At 45.9% G+C, this 21,111-nt stretch overlaps 1 protein-coding gene across 5 annotated transcripts in view; it reads right to left on the reverse strand.

Moving 5' to 3' along the window:
• rap1gapa (RAP1 GTPase activating protein a) overlaps positions 1 to 21,111 on the reverse strand; it is a 599,377-nt gene that overhangs the window by 368,665 nt on the left and 209,601 nt on the right. For all 5 annotated transcript variants that reach the window (XM_059655569.1, XM_059655567.1, XM_059655576.1 and 2 more), the window contains one exon: positions 10,911 to 10,946. Coding sequence is in view for 1 of the 5 variants with exons in the window: in XM_059655558.1 (XP_059511541.1) it covers positions 10,911 to 10,946 (36 nt within the window). In the remaining 4 variants the exon portion in view is untranslated. The remainder of the gene's footprint in view (positions 1 to 10,910; positions 10,947 to 21,111) is intronic.

Raw genomic sequence — 21,111 nt, forward strand, 5'->3', positions numbered from 1 at the left:
ATTGAAAAACCAAATAGGAAATGAGATTCAGGGCTGGTAATGATTGACAGTCCTGTTGAAGAAACTAAACCATTAGGAAATCACTGAAGACAGAAAGACTGGCAATGGCAGTCATTTTGGGGAAAATTAATCCCAAGGTAGAGAAAATCAATCCAATTTCCTATAATATTAGTGTGCTTTTTCAACAACTTGTTCATGGGGACAAGGTTACAGGTTAACAAAAAGAAAGTGTGCATTTCCAGCAATGGATGTGAGTTTGCTCGCTGAGCTGGAAGGTTAGTTTTCAGACGTTTCGTCACCATTCTAGGTAACATCATCAGTGAGCCTCCGATGAAGCGCTGGTGTTATGTCCCGCTTTCTATTTATCTGGTTAGGTTTCCTTGGGTTGGTGATGTCATTTCCTGCTTTGGTGATGTCATTTCCTGTTCTTTTTCTCAGGGGATGGTAGATTGGCTCCAAATCAATGTGTTTGTTGAGGGAGTTCCAGTTGGAATGCCATGCTTCTAGGAATTCTCGTGCGTGTCTCTGTTTGGCTTGTCCGAGGATGGATGTGTTGTCCCAATCAAAGTGATGTCCTTCCTCATCTGTGTGTAAGGATACGAGTGATAGCGGGTCATGTCGTTTTGTTGATCAAAAATCTGGAGAATTAAACAAGAGAGACTTCCAAAAAATGAAACCAGATGGATCCAACACACCACGCTTCTACGGACTACCAAAAATTCACAAACCAGGAGCCCCCCTCAGACCCATAGTGTCGCTACCTGGAACACCAACCTACAGATTAGCCAAGGAACTACACCAAAGACTAAAACACCTAGTAGAAGACTCCCACCACTCCATTCGCTCCACCCAAGAATTCCTGAACACCAAAAACACCAAGATAGAAGAGGATGAAATAATGGTCTCCTTTGACGTAACAGCCCTGCTCAAATCCATCAGCATCAACCTGGCCAAAGAAACACTGACTACACTATTTGAAGAACCAAAGACACATTCACCAGTCACCACCAACCTCATCAGCAAGGACAACATCATCAAGCTAGTGGACCTATGCCTCACCACCCACTTCACTTTCACTAACAAAACCTACAGACAAACCAACGGTACACCCATGGGATCTCCGATATCAGGGTTCTTAGCAGAGGCAGTAATGCAGAGACTTGAACAAACAGCTCTGCCAATCTCCAACCCAAACTTTGGGTCCGCTATGTGGATGACACCTTTGTCATCACTAAACAAAACAAATTAGAGGAAACCTTCAAGACCATCAATAATACCCTTACTGGCATAACATTCACAAAAGAGGAGGAAAACAACAGCAAACTGCCATTCCTAGATGTCACAGTAGAGCGAACAGCCAATGGGGAACTTCAAACCAGCGTCTACAGGAAAACAACACATACGGACCAAATACTGAACTACAGGAGCAACCATCCCAACACCCACAAACGAAGCTGCATTAGAACATTATTCCAACGAGCCACTACACACTGCAGCACAGAGGAACTACACAGAGCAGAGGAAAATCACCTATACAGCGTATTCAAAAAGAATGGGTACCCAATGAACACAGTCTGACGACTTCTCAGCAACAAACCCAAACAAACAGACAAAACGTGCCCAGAAACCATAACCGCTCTCCCCTACATCAAAGACATTTCCGAAATGACTGCCAGACTACTTGGACCCCTTGGCATCACGGTAGCCCACAAACCCACCAACACACTAAAACAGCAGCTAATGAACTTAAAAGACCCTATACAGACAACAAGCAAAACGAACGTCATTTACAAAATACCTTGCAAGAACTGTGACAAACACTACATTGGACAAACTGACAGGAAGCTAGCCACCAGGATACACGAACATCAATGAGCCACAAAACGACATGACCCACTATCACTCGTATCCTTACACACAGATGAGGAAGGACATCACTTTGATTGGGACAACACATCCATCCTAGGACAAGCCAAACAGAGACACGCACGAGAGTTCCTGGAGGCATGGCATTCCAACCGGAATTCCACCAACGAACACATTGATTTGGAGCAAATCTATCATCCCCTGAGAAAAAGAACAGGAAATGACATCACCAACCCAAGGAAACCTAACCAGATAAATAGAAAGCGGGACATAACACCAGCGCTTCGTCGGAGGCTCACTGATGATGTTACCTAGAATGGTGGTGAAACATCTGGGAACAAACCTTCCAGCTCAGTGAACCAGCATACATCTGGAACAAAATAAAGACCCACTCTTCTGCGGACCGAGAGGAGGAGAGTGCTGTGTTGGAGGTGGAAGGAACACATTGGGTTGGCTGTGCACCCTTGCAACCGGTGGATCTTAATGCTGGCTTCGGCCTAACGCTGGTTCAGGGGAGCAGCCAACCTGCAACAATGGCTGCGGCAAGTGCTCGTGCTCCAGGTCAGGGGGCCCGGAACACCATCCGTGTTTCCGTGAAGAAGGTGGATGAAGGTGCACCTGTGGACCGCACCTTCTTCGTGAAGAGGGTCCTGTTGGACTGTTGTGGGTTCGCTGCTGCGGACATTTACTGCCTGCAGGATTTCCCCGGAGGAGGGTTTTACGATGTAACCTTCAGGAGTGCCAAGCTTTGCGAGCGCTTCCTGGAGGTTTTCAAGGAGAAAGGAGTTGAGGGCCCCCTCTCTGTACTGACCGCTGTCCCGCTGTTCGTGATGCCAGCGCAGAGGAGCCGTATGGTGACTGTACACATGTACAACCCGCATGTGCCAGCAGTTGATGTCCTGACCTTCCTTGGAAGGTACGTGAAGGCGGAAGGGGACCTAACCGACATCATGGACCCCTTTGGCATCTGGACCAGTAAGAGGCAGGTCAAGGTGACGCTGAGGATGGGCGCGGACGGGAATATTGTATACCCACCGTCCAGCTTCGCGATCGGCGGGAGCAGGGGCTACCTGACCTACACAGGGCAACCTAGAGTCTGCCATGCCTGTGGTAGGTCAGGTCACGTGGCGGCCGACTGCAAATCCACCATCTGCAGGAACTGCAGGGAGGAGGGACACCTTGCAAAGGATTGCCCACAAGAGAAAAGCTGCAACCTTGGCGGGGAAGCGGGCCACCTCTATAGGGAATGCCCGCGGCGGGGGACCACCTACGCCCGGGTCGCCGGCAGGAGTAATGCGGGGCCAGCCCCCCCCCGGAGGAGAGGAAGGCACCAGGGCCCAGCAAGGACCCCACTAATGTGCAGGAGGGCCAGGTCGTGCAGGAGGGCCCAGCCCCGCAGGATGGGCCCAAGACCAGCAAAGCGCCCCTGCAGGCTCCACTCACCCCCGACAACCCGGAGTTGATGGAGGCGGCGACAGGTGACCCAGGGGAGTGGACGACAGTCTGGGAAGTGAGGAGGAAGGCGTGCCGGCGGGCCCAGGCACCGCAACCATCAGGCAGGGAGAGGCAGCTACAGGGGGGCTATAAGAGCTCCTCTGATGAGGGAGATTCAGAGAGGGCCCGCCCAAAGCAGAAGCTAAAGATCTCAAGGGAGAAGGAAAGCAGCTCCCCACTTCCAGGTGACGGGAGGCGTCCTGAGGATCCCTCCGAAACCCAGTCACGTGCCGCTGGAGCACTGGAGCGCCCCCCGAAACTTCCAGGTGGGAAGGAGGAAACAGCGCGTCCCCAGCCTGACCCAGAGCCAGACTCTCCTGCCTCCGTATCCCCAACGGGGGGATGCCACACAGAAGGCAGCACGGACGGTTTCCTGAGCCCGGAGAGCGTCCAGCAGTTAGCCCGGGCAATGTGCATGAAGGGACAGATGGAGGGGCTGGACCTTGGACTTGGGGAGGGTACTGCAGTCACTGCCCACAATGGGGGTACAAGTTGCGAGCATTAATGTGCGCAGCGTCAAGTCAACCGCAAGATGTGTGTCCACGTTGGCCTACCTGACCACCGTCAAGGCGGACCTCCTGTTTCTGCAGGAGTGCGGGATACCGCACCTCGGCAGGTACGGGAAATGGTCCGGCGCCTGGACCTGTGGGCCTTCGATCTGGTCGGGGGGTAACGACTGTCGCTCCTCGGGCCTGGCTATTCTGCTGCGGGGGCACAACTTCACCATCTCTCAAGTTCAGGAGGTGGTGGTGGGGCGCCTCCTAGTGGCTGACGTCACCTACAGGAACGCTCCCCTGAGGCTGATCAACGTGTACGCCCCAGCGGTACGGAGTGAGCGGTTGGCCGTCCTGCAGCGGCTTCCACCCCTGCTGGCTACGTCCAGGCCGGTCATCCTGGGCGGAGACTTTAACTGCATCATCGATGCAGATGGAAGATCCAGCGTGGGGACAGCGGGTGGGGGTGTCAACTGGACGTCACGTCCAGATTCCTGATGGGCACGGTGAAGGACGCCAAGCTGCTCGACGTCTTCAGCACCCCTGCAGACGGAGCGCAGCGGAGATACACCTGGTCGCGGCCAGACGGGTCTATTCGCTCAAGAATAGACTTCCTGTTTGTGTCACGGGCGTTCTCGGTCATGTCCACTGGCGTCGAGCCGGTGTTCTTCTCTGACCACTGCCTCCTGCTGACGGACTGTCACTTACAGGATGACCAGCCGGCTGGCAAGGGGACGTGGAAGCTCAACACGACTCTGTTGACCCCAGAGAACGTCGAGGAGCTTAAGAGAGAGTACGCCGGTTGGAGAACCGTGAAACCCCTCTTTGAGCCTCCGGGCGACTGGTGGGAGACAGTGAAGGAGAACATCAAGAGGTTCTTTGTCCTCAAGGGTGTTCAGAAGGCAAGAGAGAGGCGGGGAAAGCTGTCGCGACTCCAGAAAAGGGTGCAGAACCTGCTCCTTCTGCAGTTGATGGGGGTCGATGTCACGGAGGACCTCCGTGAGGTGAGGGGCCAGCTAGCCTCGCTCTTCACCGCAGAAGCCTCCAGGATAATCTTCCAGTCCAGGGTCCGCTCTGTGGAGCAGGACGAGACGTGCTCCACAGAAGGTGCACAAAGAGACCTCTGTGCTTAGTCAGCTGAAGGAGGACGACGGCTCGGTGACGTCATCTCGGCCCGACATTTTGAGGATCAGCAGATCCTTCTATGCCGGACTGTACGACACGAAGCCCACGGACAGCACGGCCTCCGAGTCGTTCCTGTCGTCTATCACGGATGTCTTAGACGACGGCACGAGGGAGTGGCTGAACCGGCTGATATCCCTGGACGAGCTGACCAGAGCCCTCAAGTCCTTGGAGAGGAATAGGACTCCCGGAAGCGACGGCTTACCGGTCAAGCTGTATTCTGCTCTGTGGGACCTGGTCGGCCAGGACCTGCTGGAGGTGTACGATAGTGCGCTTCGGGCAGGGGAAATGTGAAAGTCCATGAGGAAGGGCATCGTCACCCTCATTTACAAGAGGAAGGGGGAGAGGGAAGAAATTAAGAATTGGCGTCCCATTTCACTACTGAACGTGAACTACAAAATCCTGGCCAAGGTCATAGCCAACCGGGTCAGGTCTGTCCTGGAGTCGGCGATTCACCCTGACCAAACCTGTGCTGTGCCGGGCAGGAAGATCGCTGAGAGCCTCGCGCTCATCAGGGATACGATCGCCTACGTGCAGGACAGGAGGGTGGACACCTGCCTCGTCAGCCTGGACCAGGAGAAGGCCTTCGACAGGGTCTCTCGTGCTTACATGAGGGACGTCCTCTTCAAATTGGGGTTCGGGGAGGGCATCCACAGTTGGATCCGGCTGCTGTACACCAACATTGTTAGCACAGTCTCAAACAATGGGTGGGAATCAGACAGTTTTCCCGTCAGATCTGGAGTCAGGCAGGGCTGCCCGCTCTCTCCTGCCTTGTTTGTGTGCTGTGTGGAGCCCTTCGCCGCATCCATCAGGAAGGACGTGAGCCTGAAAGGCGTGACTATCCCAGGCAGCGGAGGCCTTCAGGTCAAGACCTCCCTGTACATGAACGACGTCGCCATCTTCTGCACAGATCGTCGGTCGGTGAGTAGGCTGTCGGACATCTGTGGCCAGTTTGAACTGGCCTCGGGTGCCAAAGTCAATAGGGGTAAGAGCGAGGTCATGTTCTTCGGGAACTGGGACGACCGCTCCTTCATCCCCTTCACCGTCAGGACAGACTACCTGAAGGTGCTGGGTGTTTGGTTTGGTGGAGCTGGGGCGTGCACTAAGACTTGGGAGGAGCGTATCACCAAATTGAAGCAGAAGCTGGGCAGGTGGACGCTCCGGTCCCTCTCCATCGCGGGTAAGAACCTGGTTGTCAGGTGCGAGGGGCTTTCGGTACTGTTGTATGTGGCACAGGCCTGGCCTATTCCCTGGACCTGCGCCGCTGCGGTCACCCGGGCCATCTTCCACTTCATTTGGGGGTCGAGGATGGACCGGGTCCGCAGGGACACCATGTACAAAGACCTGGGAAATGGGGGAAAGGGCGTACCGAACGCCACCCTCGCCCTGATGGCTACCTTTGTGTGCGGCTGCATCAAGCTGTGCGTAGATCCTCAGTATGCAAACACCAAGTGTCACTACTTACTGAGGTTCTACCTGTCCCCGGTGTTGCGAAGGATGGGCCTGGCGTCATTGCCGCGGAATGCTCCGAGTAGTTGGACCGTCCCATACCACCTGTCCTTCGTGGAGAAATTTTTGAAGGGAAACACCTTTGACCACAAGGCCGTCAGGCAGTGGTCAGCACGTAGTATCCTCAAGACCCTTCGGGAAAAGGAGAGGGTGGATCCCGTCGTGTGGTTCCCCACGCAGAATGCCTCATCGCCAGAACTTTCAAACAAGCACAAGGACATTGCTTGGCTAGCGGTGAGAGGGGCTCTGCCAGTGAGATCCTTTATGCATGCCCGGAATCTCTACGCCACCGCACGCTGCCCTCGAGGTGGCTGCGGGGGGGACGAGACTGTCGATCACCTCCTTCTGGAGTGTGCCTATGCGCAGGAGGCCTGGAGGGGGATGCAATGGTATTTGTCGAGGTTCGTCCTGAGCAGCTCCGTGACGCGGGACTCTGTGCTCTACGGGCTGTTTCCGGGGACGCACACCGAGACCAACATCAACTGCACCTGGAGGACCATCAATGCGGTGAAAGACACTCTTTGGTCTGCCCGCAACTTGCTGGTCTGCCAGCTGAAAGAACTGACCCCAACCGAATGTTGCAGACTGGCGCACTCCAAGGTCCAGGACTACGTGCTGAGGGACGCGCTAAAGCTTGGGGCAGCCGCCGCCAAGGCGCGGTGGGGAAAGACCACGGTATGAAACCCCTCGTCCAGATTAGAAAAAAGGGCCCTATCTGGTAACTGGGCCCAGCCGGCGCCTTCCCCAACTGGTCAGGGGGCCAACGGGGACTGTGTGGGGTGACGACTGCCGGGGTATTTTCTTTGCTTTGTTTTTTCTTTCTTCTTTGTTTGTTTTTTTCCTTTAGTTGGTGTATGTACCCCCTGGGTAACCCGGAGCGGCTTGCATGACTGGGTAGGTGTGTAAATGTTTTATTTTTTGTACATCTTATGAATAAAGTATTTTGTTCAAATAAAAAAGAAGGTGATGAAACATCTGAAAACTAACCTTCCAGCTCAGCTAGCAAACTCACATCCAGAACCTCAACCTAAGCTACAAATCTTCTCAAAACTCGCTATTTCCAGCAATGTTAGAAATTCGATAAAATGGGACAAAAATCCACTTTCTAGCAAAGGGAGACAGAGCTCTTAGTGGTCTCTTATGGGGAAGAATCTCTACATTAATTATACAATATGCCCAATGTTATAAAAGAGAAGCAATAATTTCTGGTCTCAAAATAAAGTCAAATGTGACGACCAGAATGACCTGCCATCAGTTTAGGGTTATCCCAATAGATTCTTGCACTTTTTAAATCATGTAAATGCTGTCTGGTTTGACCGAAACTCGCCGATTTCAGCCAAGATCATACATGAACTGCAGTCTCAGGAAAGAGAGGAATATTTATTAAGTCCAGGATCCAGGCGGCAATGACTAACTATTCAGAGTTAAAAATAAGGAAACTAAAATTAAGGAAGAAAGAAAGTTGAGTCAAATGGTATTGTACAAAAAACAAATTTGTTACGAGGAAAAGGCATGAGGGTAGGGGAAGTACAGAGGGTTTTATTAGAGAATTAGGAAGAAAACCCTGCCTTGATGTAGTGTCTCATCAAATCTTCAACATACTCCAAACACCTCTACGATTGCCATCCTCCAAAGGTGATTCAATTACAAAGATATTCAAACAAGAACAACAAGATTCCACAATCAGCATGTGGAAGGCCAGATAATAATTCTTTGAAGAACTCTCTGATGAGGAATAAATGAGGAGGGGGGGGCACACCCTCACCTTCTTCAAATTCAATGCAAGGGTAACGTGCACTTCTTGGAAGAAGCAGTGGATCCTCAATCTAGAAAGGTGGCAGCTTTAACAATGTAATGCAGTCAAGGACCAGCCTCGATTATGAAGTCAGGTAGTTATCAATTGAGCAATAAACACAAAGAACGACTGCAAAGATAAAGAATTGATGAATATCTCAAATCCAAAATGGGTGAAGTCAACCAATGGTCCCTCAGAAATTTATTCCAGAATATTACAACAAGTATCCTAGCCAGCTTTTTATTTTAATAAACAAAATAAGTCCATTTTTCTGCCTTCAATGCTTACTCCTGGAAACCTATTTAAGGATGTTAATAAGTGTTTATGCCTAAAAGGGTTGGATTAATTTGTTTTGCTTGTTAATAAATGTATAAAAAAATCAAGAGTGTGACTTACAATCAGACTGAATATACAGTTTGTTTAAATGACAGCATGAATAAAAAAAGGTCTAATTTCTCTAATATTCCCTAATCCCCCAAATTCTCCTTATGGGCAGCACTATGGCTCAGTAGCTAGCACTGCACCCTCACAGTACTAAGGTAATGGGCAACTGTCCGTGTGGAGTTTGCACATTCTCCCTGTGTCTGAGCGGGTTTCCACTGGTGCTCCGGTTTCCTCCCACAGCCCAAAGATGTGCAGGCTAGGTGGGTTGACCATGCTAAGTTGCCCATAGGGTCCATGGATGTGCTGAATAGGCATATTAGACATGGTAAAATGAGAGGTGTTGGGGAAAGGATAGGGGTCTGGCTGAGATGTGCTTCAGAGAGTCAGTGCAGACTCAATGTCCTGAATGGCCTCTTTCTGCACTGTAGGATTCTATGATTTCATTGTCAAATTATAATTCTTCGATGCTGATTTTTCTCCATTCTTTCAAGCTCAGCACAGAAAATTACCAATATTAGAAAGATCCCCACATAAACACAAGGAATAGTGAATAAATTGATAAACTGAGACCCAGTTAGACGCATGGGAATATCATTGCTATAAGAGAAACCTGGCTCAAAAAGGAGCAAAAATGACGGCTCAGCATGCAACTGTTCATGGGATCTATTCATGTTCTAGACCTACATGTGAAAGGTATGATGAGGAAATTCAGAGAGCATAGAGACTAGCGGGGTTGTTGATAATGAAGAGGATCCTCTCGACTGTGGGATGGCACCAATGGCTTGGTTGAGTGGTTAAAGAAATGGCATATGGAATGCAATCTGGAGGAGTGGGAAGTTGTATACAGGGGGAGAGCAAACAAAAGAATACACAATGAATGGAAGACATTGAGAGGGGTATAAAAAAAGAAGTGAAAGACTGTGGAGTGAGTGTCCATGAGGTCCTTGAATGTATCAGGACGGGTTGATTTTGTGGTAGAGAAGGAATATGGGATGCTTTCCTTAATTAGGCAAGGCACTAAATACAAAAGCATGGGTGTAAAGCTTGAGTTGTATAAGACACTGGTTTGGTCCTAGAGTGGAGTTGTGTTTATACTGCTGGTCACCTCATTACAGGAGGAACATAACTGCTCTAGAGAAAGAGTACAGAGGTGATTTATAAGAATGTTGCCAACGCTTGAAAATTGCTGGTGTGAGAAAAAGTTGAATCAACTTGATTGGTTTCCTTAGAGCAGGGGAGCTGAGGGATGACTGAATGGAGGTGTACAAAGTAATGAGTGGTTTGGATAGAGCTGTGTGACCTGTGAGAGGTCAGTTACCAAGGGACACAGATTTAAGGTGGTGACTTGTAGAAGGATCAGAGGGGACGTGAGGAAAATATCATTTCCCTCAGAGGGGGCTGGGTGTCTGGATTTCACTGCCCAGTTTGATGGTTGAGGTAAAAACTCTTTCAAGAAGAAAGGGGGTCTGCACCTGAAATGCTGGAATCAGCAATGGACTACCAGCCAGGAGCTGGTAAAGGGGTTAGAATGGGCAGCTGTTGTAGACATGATGGGCTGAATGGCCTCTTTCTGTGCTGTCACTTTTCTTTGGTTCTAGTGAATTTACTAGCATCAACTCCTCACCAACAAGGAACCAGAATCCCTTCAATCTGGCAAAATAGTAAATGTCGTGTGTTCATTACTGAACAAGTTAACGAATTGATCGATCCTTATACATTAACGGCGAAAACCCAGAGGTCTGAAAATCCTTTCGGTATCTGTGAACACATACATCAACTTCCTAGCCATCCTCTCACATTGTTACTATAACATGGCAAAGCTCACTCTTTGCTAATCTTTAGATGTCAGCCAGAGTTTAAAATAAGTCTTTGATGTCCAAAGGAACCAAATACTCAGTGACACAGCTTCATGTTACTGACTTTCACTATGTCCTTGTGTAAGTGGTGTTAATTTCCATCATTCATATAGATTCCATACAATAAGTTAATCGACAGATTGACAGGAGTATTCAATTAGTTAAACCGCAATGAGTGGAAACAATCATATTGCTGAACATATTTCCATTCTATTGTCCCTATATCAAGTTATGAGTAAACTTTAGAACATTAAGGCAACAAATAATAAAACAGGAACTCAGCATAAGGCACCCACTGCACAAGACAGTTTTAAAAAAAAAGTTACTTACTGTGTACTCCTCAAACGAATGAAAGACTTATCTATCCTGGAAACAGAAGAAATGGAAAGGAATTAGGCTCAAGTGTTAATTATCTTATAATGATTTTCTTACCTGCAAATAATAAGACAGGATATCAAAACACAAATTACGTGGCATTAAAGCACACAGTTTTGATCTCATGCTGGTTTACTTGACACACAGGATGTATTATTGCACCTGTATTACAGCGACTAGTTTGTCCAGTGGGTTTCCGAGTTTAATATGTTCAAATAAGTCTTTTACTTGACTGCTCATCAGTAAATAGTAATGAAGGATTCAACACAGTGCCTTATTACAACAAACTTGATGAGCATTCCTCATATTACATTCTTACATTGGAAGGTATACTTTTTCTAGTTTACTTAATGCTTGGATCATGTTTTGCTCTAAACAAGTCATATGCTCTACACTATTTGTGTCTTTGTGTTCTTTTGTTGGGGAGGGCTGGCTTTTCAAGTGAATTCTTGTTAAGCACTCCTATTAGGATATATTATTCAAACATTGTTGTTCATCCGAATGCAGTTTGCAGTCAAGTTGTTTTGAGAATATTTTACGTTTTACAATACTGATTGGGGTTACCAAACTAAAATTTGAAGGTTTATCTCAAAACATCTTTATATTGGCCAAAAAACCCACCTTTTGCAGTAGACTCAGTTTGGGGAAAATAAACTAAATTTGATTGAGCACATAGTGACACTAATTAATTTAAAATGAGCTAAAACAGCAAGGACCTGTGGCCCAAGCAGCTGAGTATAATTAAAAGGCTTTAAATAAGTAAAGGAGATAGTAAGAACTGCTGATGCTTGAGTCAGAGATAACACAGTGTGGAGCTGGAGGAACACAGCAGGCCAGGCAACAGAGGAGCAGAAAAGTTGACATTTAGAGTATAGATCCTTCTTCAGAATTGTATGCTGCCTGGCCTGCCACGTTCCTCCAGCTTCACACTGTATTATCTCTCATTTTTAAAGAAGTAAAATGTGCTGGATCAGGTTTAATGCCTTTACATCCATTGACATAAAGAACCACTGGAACCAATGAAGTGATCATTAGGTCTTGTTTGAGTCATAGAAACAATTGCAGGTTGTTTTAAGTTGCTTTATATTGTTGCATTGTTGGAGAGGTTAGTGGAGTCGGCCTCATTAGGGGCATTTAATCGGCTATTAGATAGGCACATGGATGATAATATAAGGTAGGGGTGGAGGTTAGATAGGCATTAGGTTTAGGGTAAAAGTTGGCACAACATCGTGGGCCAAAGGGTACTGTACTGTGCTACATGCTACATGCTACGGCATTTGAGTTGATATTGTCTCCTGCAAAGGATTTAATTGCTCTTATTTTGCAGTTGCTTTAATACATCTGGCTTCATATAAAAATAAAACCACTGAACAGCAGTCATTATAAACCTCTTCAAATATGTTTTTGCCAATTAATCCAAGCTTTTGCTGGGGTGAGACTAGAATAGAAAGTTTCATTGACTGTTTTAATTCAGCAGGCTTCTCCATATAAAAATGCTCATGATGGTTTTCAAACCTTTCTTTGCTCTCACATTCTCCTCTTTCTCTCTGTGGAATTGCCTTCAGCCCCAACTCTCCAATTTTACTTTCCAGCCTCTTGAAATCATTCCACCATTTGTAGCAACTTTCGTTCTGGACCTCTGCTCCTATCTCCACTGAATACCTGTCACTCTCTCTCTCTCTCTCTTTACTGAAGATATTGCTTTCAAACCTGCCTGTCTAACATAAATGACTAGTGTAAGTTTTGGTTTGACAAGACGCACGTGAATCGATTTATATCAATGCTCCCTCTAATATCCTTTCACTGCGTACTTCATCTTTAAAATTGTCACATAGAATCCCTACAGTGTGAAAGCAGGCCATTCAACCCACTGAGTCTACACCGACTCCCCCGAAGAGCACCCCAGTCAGACTCACTTACTACCCACCCCAGCCCATCCCTGTAACTCTGCATTTCCCATGGTTAAACCACCTAATCTGCACATAGTGGGAGGATTGTGGGAGGAAGCCCATGCAGACATGGGGAGACTGTTCAAACTCCACACAGACATTTGCCCGAGGGTGGGATCGAACCTGGGTCCCCGGTACCGTGGGTAGCAGCGTGCCGCCCCTGAATGGTCACAGTGTGCACACTGAAAAGAGCTTGTGTCCAATCAGACGTTTTAACTGATGTGGAAATGCATTCCCATAACACAAGGAACTGGGCTTGAGTGTTATGATATTGAAGAAATCAGCAGGCATTTTATTAAAATTAATGTTCAAATGCTTTGAACAAGAAAACAAGAGTTCGTTGGCTGTTCAGGCCTGTTCTACCATTCAATAAGATCGTGGCTGATCTGATTTTAACCTCAACCCTACGTTCCCGTATAACTCCGATAACCCTTCATCCCCTTAGAAATCAAGGATCTGTCTCCCTCTGCCTTAAAAATATTTACAGATTCTGCATCCATTGCCTTTTGAGGAAGGGACTCTCAACCCTCAGACAAAATACGTTATTTCTGTCTTAAATGGGTGCATTCTTATTTTTAAACGGTGATGCCTATTTCTAAATTCTCCCACAAGAGGAAATGCCCTTACAACATCAACCCAGTCAAGTCCCCTCAGGATCAGTTTCAGTGGAGTCTCCTCTGACTCTAAATTCGAGGATACAGGCCCAGCCTGTCTAGTTTTCCCTCAGGAGACAATCCTCCCATTCCAAGTATTAGAATGACAAACATTCTCTGAACTTCCAACACATTAACATGCTTCCAAATGTATAGTGACCAGCACTGTGCACAGGACTCCAGATAGAGTCTCACCAAAATCCTCTATAACAGAAACATAACCTCCCCCACAATAGACCTTAGGACTCTACAGATCTCCTAATTACCTGCTGTACGTGCGTGCTACCCTTCTATGATTCATGCACTAGGACACTCAGATCTTTCTGCATCTCAGAGCTCTGTAACATCAAGGCATTCAGACAATATATTTTTCACACTTTCCAATGTTATATTCCATTTGTCAGAATTATTGATATTCATTTGTAGACTCCTTATGTCCTCCTCACAACTCACTTCTTTACCTATCCTTGTGCTATCAGAAAATTTAGCTCCCACATCTTCTGAACTTTCATCCAAATCATTTTACACAAATTATAAATTGCATTCCTCAGGAACAGATGTGTCTGGCCTAATTTTAACCTGTTAGTTTCCAGAGATGTGGGCCTTTATTTGAGTGCCATGCTCCAAGGTGATCCAAAATGACTTGATGTTATGAGACTTTCACATCCTCGGGTCACACGCTATGAGACAGTGATGACATCATGAGCATGTCTCAAAGGCGCACAGACGTACTGATCGAGAACATAACACAACACACACCTTTAAAGAGACCACTGTGCAGACAGCTCGTGTTGAATTGCTGTCTGGCCTGCAGCTTAGATCAAACACTGCTTTGGATCTCCTTCTAAGTCATAGGTGTTATACAAATGAAAGTTATTCTGTTGCTTGAGCTTAATATCAATGACATATGAATCAGCAGCACAGAGTATATGCTACATTCAGCTAAAGACATAGGCTCATACTCAGACACCTCGCTGACATTCAGAAATCATTTTTAAAATCTGTTAAAGTCCACCTACATGGATCACTGAAAGGTCACCTGACCTCTGAGGCTTTGATCTTTACATTTCAAATACTTTTTTTACTGCTTCCTATTACAAGGTGAGAAGGTTGAACTGTTGAAAGGATGATCTCCTGCTCAAGTCCAAATGGAGCTGGGTTCAGGTCAGGAAGTAACTATTCCTTTCGCACTGATGCAAATCCCAATGTAATGCCAGCAACACAAACGTTCAGTTAAACAATTCATCACCACACAGCTCTTATGTAGGAAGCAGTAACATTTTTAAATCTTTCCAGGAGAATTTGTAACAGGAACAGGAAACTCACAGCACATGAGGAAGCCATTCAGCCCATTGAGTCTGTGCTAGCCAATAAAGATCAAGGTATCCTGCCCAACACAACTTCCTGGCTGCTGGTCCCTTTCTCAGTGTTACAGTGCTTCACATGTATATCCAAGTACGTTTCAATATGGTGACAGATTTTGCCTCTACAACCTTTTCTGGAAGGTCCAGATCTCCAACATCCTATTAAAAAAGCCCATCACTGCACAAGTGAAAGCTGAGGTCTATGTCCCTTATCAGCTTAAAATTACCATTGATTGTGTGTCAGGAGCAGTGTCAATTTAAAGAGGAGAAAGAATTCACCCGGGATTCCATTCCATTCATTTTTTTTGTTACCAGGTAAGCTATGGTTCAGGAATTCCGAAGGTGTAAATTTTTAATGTTCATTCTGGCTGTGTTTCTGGTAATTATCATTAAACACAGTCATTGTTTGATGAAAAAAAACAGAACAGTAACCAAACTGGGACCTTTATATCATGCTCAGGACAAAATAAATGTTGTTGACAAAATTAGAAGGAACTCACAACAAACAAACCACTTGTCTACCAATGGTGCTGGGGCCGGCTGCTGGGTTCAGTGGATTAGACCAGGAATCCCTAACCCACCACAGCATTTACAACATTAAATTCCAAAACATCAGGAGATTACTGTGTTATATCTGACTAGGTCAGTAACATCCTTCAGGGAAGGAACTAGCGATAATCTCCTCAGGCCAGTACAATGTGCTTGCCTTTTAATTTCCCACTCCTCATGGTAATTCGGGACAAGCAGGGAACACTGTCTTATGGAGGTCAAAGGCAAACAACAGAAAAGCCAACTCTTCTGCAGCTGCTATTTTGGTTAAATTCAAGTAACATTCTATAACATTCTCCCCTCCAGGGACTAATCCAATGCCCTTTTGAAAATTATCATTGAATTTTGCATCTATTGGCCTTTCAGGCACTGCAGTCCAGATCAGAAACTTGTTTCTGAAGTTTCTCAAGTTCTTCCACTGATAACCTTCAGACACAGCCTTGGATACTGACTGCCTTGCCACTGGAAGCCTTTCTCCCCCCATGTATTCCCATAAAATCCTTGTATAATAAATCTCTTAATCTTCTCTACTTGAAGGTGAAGCTGCTTCATTGGTCACTCCATGGGTAATGTCCTAAATCCCTCGGAAGAGACGTGAAAACTTCCTCTGCACATTCTCTAAAGACCTCCACACTCTCAGGAACGCTGGTCCTTGGAATGGAACATCCCATTCCGGCCTCAGAGACATTGAAGGCAGGATTTTCTTGGATCTAAACCTTCAACGTTCTAAATGCTTTTTAAAAGTTCTCCTTACCATATTGGACCATTCTCAAAGATGTCCCAAAATACTTTTGCTTTTCCATGAAGAAATACTTCACTTCCATTTGGCAACCATCAGTAAAATCCCCAAGAGCTCATGGCCTGGGGAATTGCCTGGGGGCCCAGCTCCACATCCTTATCATATGTGGCGCACCATTCCTGAAAGTGAGGCTCGACAAAACATTAACACATATAACCACCATATGTTGACAACAGTGCAGATTCACAAAATGCTCAGTACACAGTATCCCTGAACTCACATCCTTGCTGTCCAGGTATTTAATCTTCCACACATTGTATATATCTATTTAAAATAAATGGAGTTGAAAGGCTTCTTACGATACACCAAGGCTCATTAAACAGCACCTTCCAAGCTCACGAACCTCGTTAGTGATACAGAGTGATGCACAGGTTTAATTTCCACGCCAACCTGAGGTCATCATGGAGTCCTGCCTTCTCAACCTCACCCAAGGTGTGATGACCTTCAGGTTAAACTCACCATCAGTTGTTTGTCTCTAGACAGAGAGACAGACACAGAGAGTCAAGCCATTCGCTATCCTGACATGGAAATATAACACTGTTCCGTCAAGTGTCACCAAGTCAAAATCCTGGAACTCTCTCCCTATCGGCATATGGATGTAACTACACCACATGGGCAGTAGCGGTTCAAGAAGGCAGCTCGCCATCGCCTTCTCAAGTCAAGCTGGAGACAGGCAATAAATGCTGGCCCAGCTAGAGACACCCACATCCCTTTATTAATTTGTTTTTAAATGGCAGCACTTTGGAAACATTACATCCAACAGATGCACAGGATGGGAAATGTCCTATTTCTCATCTCAGCAGTTGTTGTTAAACAAGGTTAACCCAGTTTTAACTAGAAAACATGTCACTTTTATATTGTTTTGTCAAAGCACCAATCCATTCACAAGGTGCCAACATACAATCGAATATCTAACAGAAGATTAACCTCCCAGCAGGAAGTAACTGTATACCTCTTACAGGTTTGGACAAACAGGTCTGCGACCATAAGTTATTCCCAAATTGAATTGAACTCAGCGTTACATTTAACGGTAATGTTATTATTTGTCTGTTCTGCACTTTATAATATCACAAAGTTGCGAGCAGGTACAATAGAAATACAGGTTTTCTTTCTAATTATTAGCTGTTTTGGCAAACATGTCGTATAGAATGGGATAGAACCAGATGTATGAGGGCACATACCAAGGTTCAACTTGGAACAATTCAATATGATCCACAATATTTTCCTAGCTGCCATCAGTTCTGAGGAAAGGTCACTTGACCCAAAATGCTAACTCTGACTTCTCTCCAGAGATGCTGCTAATGGTGACATGGTGGCTCAGTGGTTAGCACTGCAGCCTCACAGCACCAGGAACCCTGGCTCGATTCCAGCCTCAGGTGACTGTCTGTGCAGAATTTGCACATTCTCCCTATGTCTGTGTGGGTTTCCTCCCATAGCCCAAAGATGTACAGGTTAGATGGATTGATTGTGCTAAATTTCCCAAAGAGTCCAGGGACACACAGGCTGGGTGGATTAGCTAATGGAAAGCACGGGGAGAGAGTATGGGGGTAGATCTGGGTAGGCTGCTCCTTGGACAGTCAGTGTGGGCTTGATGCGCTGAAGGGCATGACCCCAAACTAAGGATTCTATGAAACTGCTGAGTTTTTCAGAAATTTCTGTTGTTGTTTCAATACAATCTATTGCTTCTTTTGGGCTGATGAGGGGATGAATTAGAGAAAGTGCCTGTTTGGATTATGGCAGGGAATTGGGTAAATGTGGGTATTAGATGAGCACAGAACAGACTTAACCCTAATCCTTCAGATTTAACTGATTGATCAAGAAAGATTGTCAATTAGAGTCACATTAAAACGTTCCAAACAAATATTAACAAAATGTTTATCAAGAAAAAAATCTTGCTGTTAAGCTAGACTCATTATTATTAGGAATTTGGACAAAGAACCAGTTTATCCTCCCGTTACTCTCAATGCCCCTGTAAAGATCCAAAATCTATCAAATTCAGCCTTGAGTATATTTAATGATCCAAGCTCTACTGTTCCTGCAGCTACAGAATTCTGAAGATTAATGAGCATCTGTTTCAATTAGCCCACACAATTCCTTTGACCCACACACCCTTGTACGTTCCCAATGAGTCTTACTAACTTCCAGGGAATATGTGATCAAATTCCTGTTGACAAAATGAACCATTTCACATTTATCTGAATGAAAATTTAACTTACCATTTACAGGGTTGTTCTGGTGGGTGATTTTAAACTCCACCCCCACATATAACTGCGACTCCCGTAATACCGGGAGTTTGGATGGCGAGCAGTTTGTTCGGTGTGTCCAGGAGTGTTTATTGAAAAATTATGTGGATAGTCCAATGAGGGACGGGGCCATACGAGACCTGGCATTGGGAAATGAGCCCAACCAGGTGACCAAAGTTTCAGTGAGGGAGCATTTTGGAAATTGTGGCCGTAATTCTGTAAGTTTTCAAATGCTTATGGATAAGGTCAAGGGTGGACCTTGGGTGAAAATGTTAAACTGGAGCAAGGCCAGCCAATTATATCTGAATTAGGCAAGAATTGGAGAATGTGGATTGGGAGCAGCTGTGGTAGGATAAACCCATATCTGACATGTGGGAGGCTTTTTAAAGACCTACTTATTAGAGTGCTGGACTGGTATGTTCCCATGAAAATGAAGGACAGGAATGGTAGGGTTCAGGAGCCCTGGATTATAGGTGAAAATATTATCTTAGTCAAAAAAAAATGTCTAAAGGCCCAGGCAACTAAAGACTGGCAAAGTCCTTGAAGAATATAGAGGAAAGTAGGAAAGCCTTCAAATGGGGAGTTAAGAGGGCTAAAAGAGGCCATGGGTCCTTGGCCAGCAGGGTTAAGGAGAATCCTGGGGCATTGTATACATATGTTAGGAGCAAGAAGGTAGTTAAGGAAAGGATAGGCCCACTCAGGGATAAAGGAGAGAGGTTATGTGTGGAGCCAGAGGAAATGGATTAGATCCTTAACGAGTACTTTAAATTGGTAATCATCAGATGGGTGTGAGGGGTATTGAGGTTAGGGAAAGGTGTGTGAATACTCTCGGGCAGGTCAACATAACAAAAAGGAGGAAGTACTGGGTGTCTTGAAATACATTTAAGTTTGTGCAGGGATGGCCATGTCTACCAACTTGATTGAGATTTTTGAGGTGGTGACAAGAATGATTGATGAGGGAAAGGTAGTGGATGTATCAACATGGACTTTAGTAAGGCATTTGACAAGGGTACCTCATGGCAGGCTGGTACAGAAGGTAGGGAGTCATGTGATCCAGGGTGAGCTGGCTAGATGGTCAAAGAACTGGCTTGGTCATAGAATGCAGAGATTATGGGTGGATGGGTGCTTTTTGGAACAGAAATCAGTAACTGGTTCTGCAGGAATCAGTGCTGGGACTTTTGTCGTGTGTAATATAATATACATAAAAATGGTCTACAGGAAAACGTAGGGCACCTGATTAGTATGTTTGTGGATGGCACTAAAATTGGAGTTGCAGATAGTGAAGATGATTGTCAAATGATACAGATAGCAGAATTGGGCAGAAAAATGGCAGGTGGAGTTTAATCTGGTCGGATGGAAGGTGATGCATTTTGGAAAAACAAGCTCAGGTACAAATTATACAATAAACAGCACAACCCTCAGGAGCATCAACATGCAGAGGGATCTGGGTGCACAGGTCCATGGATCCCCGAAAGTGGCAACATAGGTGGATAAGGTGATCAGGAAGGCATACAGCACGCTTGCCTTCAATAGCCAGGGCATTGAATATAAAAGTTGGCGAGTTATGTTACAGCTGTACAAAAATTTTAGTTTGCCAACATTTGGAACATTGCATGCAGTTCTGTTCAGCACACTACCAGAAGGACATGGATGCTTTGGAAAGGGTGCAGAAAGGGTTACCAGGATGTTGCCTGGTCAGGAGGGTTCCTGTTATGAGGAGTGGTTAGATAAATTCAGATTGTTTTCAGTGGAAAGATGGAAGCCAAAGGGCGATCTGAGAGGTCTACAAATTTGAGAGGTATAGATAGTGGATAGTCAGTGGCTTTTTCCCCCTCAGGGTGGAAAGGGTACAGTACATGATGAGATGGAGAAACAAAGTTTCACACAGTGGGTGCTTGGCGCTTGGAACACTCCAGTGGAGGTGATGGAAGCAGGCACATTAGCAACTTTTTTATCTTGATGGACATGAATGGGAGGTGAACAGACAGAGAGAAATCCCAAGTGGGCAATATGTGGTGCGTCTAAAGATTAGGAATCGGTGTAGGATTGGTGGACCATAGAGCCAGTTATTGTGCTGTACTGTATATTATTGGATATTTTTGTACATACTGCACAACCCAGTTTATTTCTTGGTGCAACCCAAACATTTTCACTCTCACCTGACCACCACCACCCACCCCCAATTCTAATACCAGAGCTTCACATTCAGAGTCCAGGACCTGTGTATATTTATGACTAGAGTTCACATGCATATCCCTACAGACCACTTCCTAACTTGTACAACTATGAAGTTGCTCTCAATTTATACCCAATCAGTTCCTTTATAAATAAAAGAAAACAATCCTTTCCAGGTCTAACATAGAATCATATTGGACTCTAAGTGTTAACCCAGTCTCTAATTTTAGTCCAGTTCAATTCAGTCTGTTCCTGGCTCCTGACCCCACACACCCTGACTTTTTTCATGAAGGGTGGCACAGTGGCTCAGTGCTGTCTCAGTACCAGGCACCTGGGTTCAATTCTACCCTCAGGCGACTGTCTGTGTGGAGTTTGCACATTCTCCATGTGTCTGTGTGAGTTTGCTCCATTTTCCTCCCACAGT

This window comes from Stegostoma tigrinum, chromosome 28 (genome assembly GCF_030684315.1).
Source record: "Stegostoma tigrinum isolate sSteTig4 chromosome 28, sSteTig4.hap1, whole genome shotgun sequence".
NCBI lineage: Eukaryota > Metazoa > Chordata > Chondrichthyes > Orectolobiformes > Stegostomatidae > Stegostoma > Stegostoma tigrinum.